The sequence below is a fragment of the Fulmarus glacialis genome, unplaced genomic scaffold, assembly GCF_000690835.1.
Source record: "Fulmarus glacialis isolate BGI_N327 unplaced genomic scaffold, ASM69083v1 scaffold2313, whole genome shotgun sequence".
NCBI lineage: Eukaryota > Metazoa > Chordata > Aves > Procellariiformes > Procellariidae > Fulmarus > Fulmarus glacialis.
The window spans coordinates 24,122-34,405 of NW_009204661.1; the positions used below are offsets into that span (position 1 = coordinate 24,122).

At 36.6% G+C, this 10,284-nt stretch overlaps 1 protein-coding gene across 1 annotated transcript in view; it reads left to right on the forward strand.

Annotated features, from left to right (window-relative positions):
* The window catches only part of PAN3 (PAN3 poly(A) specific ribonuclease subunit), a 29,442-nt gene extending 22,306 nt beyond the window's left edge, over positions 1 to 7,136 (forward strand). Inside the window, exons 11-13 of the mRNA XM_009575056.1 lie at positions 235 to 299; positions 1,020 to 1,158; positions 4,184 to 7,136. Coding sequence (XP_009573351.1) covers positions 235 to 299; positions 1,020 to 1,158; positions 4,184 to 4,324 — 345 coding nt within the window. The 3' untranslated portion in view covers positions 4,325 to 7,136. The remainder of the gene's footprint in view (positions 1 to 234; positions 300 to 1,019; positions 1,159 to 4,183) is intronic.
* The last annotated feature ends 3,148 nt before the right edge of the window (positions 7,137 to 10,284 follow it).

Sequence of the window (10,284 nt, forward strand, 5' to 3'; positions counted from 1 at the left end):
TCGTTAAATCTCCACATTATAATTTAAATATTAAGTGCTAAAATTAGCATTGGGCTACCGATACACAATATAATGCATTTGATCTCTTTCTGAAAAAATTATACTCTCTTCTTAGAATAAATAAATCATTGTAATTAATGGTGCTTCATTGGCATTGCTGCTGTATATCTTTTGCAAACAAGTGTCTTAATTTTATGTTTCAGAAACTTTAATAACCTCTTTCTTGTTTTCTAGGAGGTGCAGAATGGAAGGTTGTTTAGGCTCCTAGCAAAATTGGGAACAATCAATGAGAGACCAGAGTAAGAAATACTTGTTTTCATGGTGTAGAGTATGTAAAAGCCAGTTTGCAATGCAAGGTTTCTTCCCTCATAAACGTAAGCTAAACATTTTCCCCGTATTTGCCCCTGAAGAAATGAGTATTTAAGAAGCCTTGAGAAAAATAAGATAAGCAACTTTGACCAAAATTTTAAATAAAGGAGAAGAGAAGGCTACAAATAGATATGCCAAAGTTGCTTCATTTTTTTTAGTATGGTTTCTCTTAGTGGTGTCTTGTGAGTGACAATAGTTTTTAAGGAAATCCATAGCTTGCTTTAACTGTAGCAAACGGTGGTAGATACTGGTTTTAAGCTAGTTAATTTTTAGCTTGTTTTTTATCAACTACTACACAAAATTGATGTGTTCATGCCCTGTTTTCCATCCTATTGAATAGAATTGGAGTTGTGTTTGTAATGCTGGTTTCTAACATTTACATGTTAAACTTGTTGAAGATAACTCTTGCTTTCTTCCATTACTTTTCTGTGGGCCTTTGGTAGGCATTAGCTTTGGGTACTTCAGCTGAGAAATTTGAATATGTTACCTTCTGTTTGTGGCAAAGGGGAGACTGTAATTTAATTGCAAATTATAATAGGTAGCTTAAAGCAGTAAGATTACTCAGTTTCGATTGAAGAGTCATGTGTATCTGTGGGTTTTGATTTTTCTTAACTTTCTGAGCTTTAATATGAGCCTTTGTTTTACACCAGGTTTCAGAAGGACCCAACGTGGTCAGAAACTGGAGACAGGTATTTACTAAAGCTCTTTCGAGATCACCTTTTCCATCAGGTGACAGAAGCGGGTACTCCTTGGATTGACCTCAGTCACATTATCTCATGTCTTAACAAGGTACACTGTACTTGGGTTAGCTTTTAAAAATTTGTTTGGGTTAACTTTCTTTAAAATATTCCACTTCAAAGCAAGTTGGCATTGGCAGGTTAATTCTGTTGATTTAACTGATGGTTATTTTCCCCCTGTTTTGGATGAAAACAATGTATTCTCTAAGCTAATATTCAAACATTTATGGATATTTTAAATAAACTTAGTACATTAATATTCAAACTTGAAATTCGGTTATATAGCATGAGATACAGTATTAACTTTTCATCCTAGAATGCATTGAATACTATGGATAAGCAATGCTGGTCCCTTTATGCTACTCTGGTCTTTCAACACAGCATAAAGGATCCATAAAACCCCTTTAACTGGGGGAGGTTTCTGCTGATATAGTTATCACAGAGGATGGTCATACAGCAAGAGGATCCATTCCTAAACGTGCTGACCAGAGTAGGAGACAGGAGGGAAACTGCAATAGAAATTTGTGCAAAATCCTTACCATCTAGGACAGTGCTGGAAAATTTCTGACTTAGAATATTAAGTCCACTTCTGATAACTTCCCTAGCCTCTCCAGCCCTTCGTTTTCCAAGCTTGATTTAACAAAGCTATTTGCAGTTTTCCAAGAGCTGCCCCACTAGCAAAATTTTAGCTGAGCACTCTCATGATTAATGGTGGGAGACGTGTGAGAGACCACAAGATCTTCAGTAGTTGTAGAACTTGTCTTGCTCTATAAATTAAAAAAGTACATGAGCTGATTTTTTTTTATTGGCAGATCAGCTTTCAACTTATTTGACATTGTTTTGCCAAACTTCAGTAATTCATAGGAGACTAGGATGCTACTTCTTCCTTTTTTTTGTTTTTTTTGTAGCTGCTTGGTCATTCCACTCATTCCGTAGAGAATAGTGATTCAGACACTGACAGTATACAATTTCAGTGGCTAGTATTGTGTTTTCTAGGATTAGGATAGCCAAATTTCTCTTCCAGAAAAATTCAAATATATTCAGATCCTTTGACATATAACAACTGACTTAACTACAGTTAAATCTTTTTCTAAATTGTCAGGGCTTTTGATCTCCTATTAGACCACTGCTGTGCATTTCTTTAACCTCCTTTTTATCTTTCTGGTTGGTGTCTGTAATCACTTTAAAAAGGACATTAAAGGGATTGAGGCTAAATCAAAAAGAAAGCATGATATTCAAATAGGCAGTGAAATGCCATCATGATTTGAAAGCAGTGACCAGTACAGTACTGTAGCAAGAGGGGACAGTCCTGAATTCATAGGTCAGGTAAGAGACGGTGTCAAAGAATCCCTTGTTCTATAAGTGTTCTTGGCTTACCTTTTTAAACAGAGGCTCTTCTCTTCTGTGGTTGTGGGCTCAGCACACAAAAAATGTAAGGCTTACAGAACTCTACTTTGGAAATACACTCTAAAAAACACTTCTGAAACTGTAGTGTGCGCTAGTAGAAGTGGTTATTTGGGCTTTCCTGCTACATTCCAAAAGCATTCCTTTTGAATGAAAATTAATCTATTGTTTTAAAAAAAAAATCTTTTTTTTTCAATGTGGCGTTTTGAGGATCTTTTCAGCTGAGATACTGATTTATGCCTCCACAGGAGGAGAGAAAGCAAGCCATAAATATTGATGTTTCTAGTTAGCTGTGTGGCTTTCTTAACACAGATCTTCCATATCCTACATTCATTAAGGTAATTCACTGATTTCTTGTATGATGCTAATGGGAACAGTAGACAATATTTCACAAACACCTTAATCGTGATAATATTTTCTAATGGATATTGGAAGAGACTGGTGGTTTTATCCTACTTTACAGGCATTAAAAGCTGATTGGTTTGCTTTTGTCCTTCTGACGCTATTCACAAAACAAGAACTTTAAATTTGGCAGGTTCCAGCTTTTAAGGTTATGCTCAGAACATTATTTTAGAAGACAAATGCAAGAAATTTCTAACTTGCTGTGTTGCTCTAGACAGCTAGTGGAATGTCTCAGTGACAGTTGTAATTGTTCTTCTGCTCTTCAGTACAACATTATAATATATTTATTTAATCCTGCTGGGGTTGTATTTCCAAAGATTGTCTCAATAGTGTCATATTCCACTTGTCTCTGCCCCACCTTCTGTATTGGAACAAGAAAGTTTGTAGTGTTGAGTATTTGGAAATATCAATATATCGACTAAAACAGAGCTACAAAAGTTTTGCATTTTAAGGGAGTCTGACAATTCTCCATTGATGAACATTTCTTGCAAAGTGAGGAGAACATAAGATATGGTGTTGGAAGGGACTTCAGCGTGTAAAGTAGGATATTCTTCTGTTCCAAATTAGCATTTAGTGGTACGTCTCTAAAGTACATAGTGTAACATACAATTTTTTAATATTGAATTTGAGAAGTCAGAACAAAACATGAAAACAAATGGAACAGACTTTAACCCCAAATTATCTATTTGTTTATGGATTATAACTAAGTAATTTTGGGGGGGTTTTGTTTGTTAAAGTAAGGGATGAAATGTACCATACAGCTTAGGAACTAGTTTGTTTCCAATACTGCCAAAAATGTGAGGTTTGGGTTTCTACTGGTTTTCAGACTACCTGGGGCTGGTCCATCCATTATTTCATTTTAGAGTGGGCAAGAAGTAATTTACCTACCCTACGTGGAGGCTTGTGGATCTTCTGTGCAAATGTAATGTCAAACATAGTTTTGTTCATCAGGAGCTGTGGAAATTCTGCCAGGCTTTCTACACAGGGAAGATAGCATTGCAGGATTATTAGCTTTATGGAAAGGGAAGAAAACAATGGTAACCTAGTCCAAAGGTCTGGAATATCCATCAGGTTAAGACCAAAATGTCTCAATTTTTTGGCAAGTACATTGTTGTGGTGCGATTCGGATCCTTCCTTTCTGTGGTGTTAGCAGATTTGAACTGCACCACAACAATGTACTTGCCAAGAAATTGATTGCTTTTGTTATTGGGGAAATGTTTTGCCATTTCTTTCACACTTCTTTTATTTTATCTTTTGCATTCTTGTTACAGTTAGATGCTGGTGTGCCAGAAAAAATAAGCCTCATTTCCAGAGATGAGAAGAGTGTACTTGTGGTAACTTACAGCGATTTAAAACGCTGCTTTGAAAATACTTTTCAAGAACTGATTGCAGCCGCAAATGGTCAGTTGTAGTATTTGCTGAAAGCATGCAGGACATTGCTGAGGAACTTAACCAATAGCAAATTGCACTACAGCTGAATTGTTGTTGTCATCTCATTTCACATTTGGGAAACAAACAGGAGATGAGCAAAGCTGCTTGCACTTCAGTCAGGTACACTGTTACTTGAAGGGAAGAATGTTTCACTTATCCTAGAGCTAAGGCTGCCATTGGAGGCTTTATCTGTGAAGAATTTATTTTAGATTAAGGAACACATCAGGTGCATGATGTTCCTGCTTTTATTTTTTCCACTTGTATATGCACTAATTTTAATTTTTTTAAGACTTTTCTGATCTCTGAAGTTTTGCCACATTGTATACTTAAGGGAAACTCTTTGCAAGGACATTTCTGGGATACATTTTTGTCACTGAGGATATAGCAAAATTTATTCATTTTTGATATTATTTGCACCCAGAATAGCATAAAGGACCAGGTAAATAATTTAATAGAAATTGTGTTCTATTAATGACCATTTAGTTCGTAACCTCTGTAAAAGTGTGTTGTATGCAAGCTCTGTATGCCACCCACTGTTAGCTCAAAGAAATGTGAGAAGACGAAACTTTTTAAAACCAGTCAAGTGAAGTATCGGTGAATTGACAAAAAAGGAAAGAAAGTCCCCTGTGATTTGATTTAAACTTTGTCTAAGCAAAGTGACGAAAATAGCATAATGGGAAACATCTATAATTTAAGGAGCATATCAAACTTGCTCTAAACACAACCAGCGCCTTTTAAAAACTGTTTGTACGTTTTCCTGCTAGTCAGAAGCATTTACATTTATGCAATTTTTTTAATAGATTTTTTTTTTAAAGAAATTGTTCAAATGCCTGAAGTTTCAGGAGTGTATTACTTTAGGTTATTTACAGTATAATTTTTGTATAAAGTTCTGTTCTTTGAACCACAGCTTTATTATGGTACGCTACACTGGATACAGATACAAAGACACTGTTAAAAGAAGATAAACTAAACACAGCAGTTGTCTGGCATCAAGAGCTTTTCAAGTTTTACAGCCTGAATCTGGAGGGATAATGATCTGCTGTGCCTTTGCAGTCACTGCTTAGCCCAAAGTATATTACTTTTGATAATACGCAACACATGAATATTCCTGAAGTAATTCAGTCTCAAAAGTCTGGAATTTTCCTCCTCAATTACCTTTCTAATATTTGGACATGCAGTTGTCTCCAAACTTGGGTATTCATGGGATTTCTAGTTAAACACCTACACTTTGATACTGAAGACTGCCAAATATGTAGGAATTTCCTTTCTTAAAGCAGTAGTGAAGACTGTATCTATCCTTTCCCAGCACTGAATGTTTTAATAGCACTGGGTGCTCACCATGAAGAAAATGTGGAAACTCAAAAGGTCAGGACAGACTCTAAGCACTTGCAACTGATGTTACTGACATCAATTTTAATAATTCTCAATATTTGTAGTTTTCAGAGAAGTTTTTAATATTTCTCTGTCCACTTTTATAAGCTTTAAAATGATTCTCCGCCTTGAGACTTGCATCAAGAAAAAAGCAACTCTCTTCACATCGAAAGCTTTGAAGACTAGGGACATGCTTTACACATTTTAGAAAATGTGGTTGAATCCACATTAGGTAGCATCAGTTGTTGAGTTTAAAAATCGATTATTGTTGCATTTGATCGAATGAATTTTAAAAGGAACATAATGTTTAATATTCAAACGATAACAGTTGCCAGAATGTTCTTTTTAATATAAAAGGAACAGGAACTTTGAAAAGTGAACATGCAAAACAGTCTTTTATCATTAGCTCATGTATTTGAGGAAGAGCAGCTGTCTTTTATATGTTTTTTGACAAATCATATTGTAATTCTTTTGTACAAAAAAGAAGTACTTGTATTCTAGAAGAAATATGAAATGCTTAATTTATAAGCGGGCTGAGGTTTTTTCCAGTATTGTTTTCTTTGAAAATGAAAGGGGATCATCTGTTCAGTTGTGGGGTTTGGGAACCTTTGAAAATTTAATTTGTGGACCAATATTTTGTGAAAGCGTAAGGCAGGGGTAAAATAGGGCTTGAATTCTCATCCTTTTTAGACCAGCAAACCACCCTCTGCAAAACATGTCTAAATTGCAAACCTGTGTGTATTTGCATAATGTCAGTTTGCTTCAGCCCCTAGTAACCTCAGGACTTGGTTTAAAAATAAAAAGGTAGACAGCTAATAAGTTTTCATACATAATGTTAGCCAGAAAATACTTGGTGTCAGGTAATACATAAAATAAAAAAAAAGTTGAGCTTTGTTTTCTATTTATTTCATTTGGTCTGTATTTGGGAATGATTTGAACAGTCTGAAGTTCAGCTTGGGTGTTTTTTTGGGGAGAGCCCTTCTACCCCATTTTAATTCCATTTAGAAGGTTGTCCTAAAGTTGTAGTTTGATCCATTCGTAGGAAAAACTGTGTATCTGTATTTAAAAAGAAGAGCCACCAGGATGTGCCCTCCCAGATGGGAAATTTAATTCTGACCTTCCTATTTTTTACAGCTAAAAGCACAGAAGGGACAACCTTTGAAATCATCTGATGTTGGTCATTTTAATTTTTGTACCTGTTTTAAATTCTGTTGCTGTATTTACTAATTGTAAATATTTTGTTGAGGGTACCTATGTATTTTTGATTTGCCCTTGTTTCAGTAATTCAGGTGTCAACTGCTTCCCCTAAAAAGCACCAGTATGTTAAGTTCTAATGTCATGATCCCAATATGTGTTACTCATCTTTAATCCTGTTTTCATTCTTCATGTGTACAGCAGTATTTTTAATAAAGAATACCAGAAATAACGTGGCCTTACTTTGACAATGTGAAGTTCTGAAGTTGGATACAGGTGCTGGAATTGTATTTCATTCTATCGTATTTCTTTTGTATTCACTCTGTCTGCAATGCAGAGTTTAAACAATCACGAGTCACAAATTGTTTGGTGCTTGCCACTTACAGTGTATCAGTCCTAACACTTACAGATGTTGTTGACTAGAATTGTACTAATACACATTTCCTTAACTCCTAAGTCAAGTCCCATCTGCTTCTGTCAGATCAGGTCTGCTTTATTAGACAAGCCCTAATTTTGAAAACTCTGTTAAAGTACCCTTACTTTCATGTTTACTTTGTTATTGGGCAAAAAAGCTCAATATATTAATTGCGTGTGGAGTCACTGAGAGATTCATTTCCCAGAATTATTTTTTGGTATTGTTAACCAGCAAAGGTGAGATGATTTACTGGTGGGATGAAATCTCCTGTACCCATCCAATCCTGACCATGCTTATGTAATGTGAAATTTTGTGCAATATATGTGAAATTGTCAATAGTCCCTGCATACATTTAACACGGAGTCATTATCACTTAAATTGCAGTGGCTTAGAAATTTTATTATATAAGCTGCGGTAAGCTTGATTGATGCACTTTTCTAGTCGCCAGTTTCCTTCTTAATAATGTGCAGCAACAGATGCACAACTCCTGCGGCAGTAGGTGATCCTGTTACGTTCTCCCTCCCCAGAGAAAGCTTCATCTCCGCTTCCTTCCAGCACTTGTGTGTAGTTCATCTGCAGTATGGCTTGGAGATCCCGTCAGGTTATAAAATGCTGTATAGCAGAGAGCGCTCAACTGAACATCTCTGTGGAGGCAGCATCCCCAGCTTCTGATGGATGGGGTGGGGATGTGGAGATTCTCTGAAGAAGAGAAAGCATCTACCAAGCCTAAGGTCCTAACTCAAGTCCTTTTGTTTGTACCAAATCTTCTAGCTGCAGCAGTAACTGGGCGTGGGGGGCAGTTGAATGGATGTTTGTCAATGGGCTGCTTTTCCTTCCCCCACCATGAAACCTTGCCTCTCTGAGAAGCAGAGTTGAACTTTTTGCCTTTAGACAGCAGTAAGCACTTCTTAGATGTGCTGGATCTAGGGGATTTCACTCACACAGGGAGCGGTACAAGTGTCCATCACTGTATCCACTCTGTTGTTTGAGAAGTGTGCCTTCTGTACAATTATTCCATATTCTCCTTTGCTCACAAAACTGGTCTATGGGATGGATTGTTTGCCATATGTGTTAGTGCTAGTTTGGCAGAACTCTGCGGATTCTTTCAAAAGCAAACTTTATTATGTGAATTTAGCAGTTAAATACATTATATGAAGACAGAAAATGCAAGACAAAATAAGAGTTATTCACATCTGAAGAAACTTAGGGGGTTCATATAAAAGTAATCTTTGTAGTCCAGTTTTCTTAAATATTTACGCACAAAAAGCATATTTATATATTTACACTGTGCAAACTTTTCCTTTGAGATGCATCATCCCATAACTATTTTTGTTCAACTGGAGTTAAGAAATGATTCTTAAAATTTCCTTTTGTTTTGATCAAGATCAAGTATACTTTACCAGCAAGAGACAGTGCAATAGATACTTAAAACTGATGATCTCTTGGCCAGGAAGATCTATAATTGATACTTAGCTTAGAAGTAGCGGTACATATTTCTTTTACTTGAATATCCAAGAACATTTTTCTTTTTAAGTATGCAAAAAGTCATTTGCCTTTAAGTCTGTTAGTGGGTTAAAGTCATAGCTCCTAAGCTGACTTTTAAGAGGTCAGAACCATATTGTATGTGGCATTTTAGTTAATATATATTTATAGTGGACCACAAGAAGCTGAGATTGGGCAGTAGTTGTTGATTTGGAAGACGTCAGGGCTACTGTGTTAAGTGGCCAACTCTCATTTTAATATTGCATTCAGAGATGAAAGGGGATGGTGCATCCTTATGCTTCTCCAACAAAGAACATTCACACCCTTCCTGGGATGCTATACAAAAGTCTGTTGCAAATGAATGATACATTTTTATTCCTGTACATATATACTGGTAACTAACCTGGAAATTCAACTGTCTTCATAGAAAAGCTGCCCTAACTTTCCAAGGAGATTGTCTTGTCATTTCTAACTAATCTTTTCAAACTCTCTAGTAATCAATTCATTTAAAGTATATGCAGTTTAGTAGCCATCTTGTCTTTTCAGACAGATTCCCATAAATAAATCAGTGCAGTATTAGAAGGTCCACGAGGTTTCATGGACAGAGCTTGGCTTTAACATATCTAGCTTGTGGCTTGGTTCCAGTGTATGTGTGTTGGCATACTGACAAAGTGCAAAACTTCAAGAATATTTACTTGATTTCAGCAGGCTTGTCCAAACCGAATTGATCTGTGTTCCCTGTTGTTGCAGCCCTGGCTCTGATCTTAGTTCTCCTCTATTCTTGCCAATTGTATTTTGCAACACAATTTGGAAATTCTTGCCTCACAAGACTCCTTACCGCGTTTGCCATTCGAAGCAGTAAGAACCATGTAATGCCCCATCCCCAGCTAGCTAATTCAGTTTCCCTGGAGCATTAGCCTTTCCTCAAGTTTCTCAAAGTAGAGTTTTCACTAAAAACTGTGGAGTGTGATCTGTTTCTTGTTTCTCTTGTCTTGAAGAATCCTTTATTTTCCAGCACTACACAGGCCGCAGCAATAGTGTGCAAATTCCCCAGTGCCTGACGCGGGCTCCCGAGGGCTCCCAGCTGCCTCTCCCGACCAGGACCCGGTGCTGCACCTGAGTCCAAGCAGAGGCTGGGTGACTAGAGCATGAAATGCCATCCTGCTGCCAGGGACCAAATAGCGAACTGCTTTTCTCTGTAATGATGGCCATCCAGGTTTTCAGAAGCACTGGGCAATTTTAGTGGCAGCTGTTGGTGTTCAGCATTTGGGAAAGTCAAGGCCTAAGCATTAGTATTTTGCTATATTTTGTATATGCTTATTGCAGTCTGTAGAAAAGCAGATCACCGAGATTAAGCCAATGATATCTTTTTAAATTTTAGGATAATTAAAATTATTTGGGTCAAAGTTTTTAAACTGACAGTGTTTCAGAAGAACCTTTTTGGATTAAATGCATATTTAAATCTTGGCCTAGAAGTAC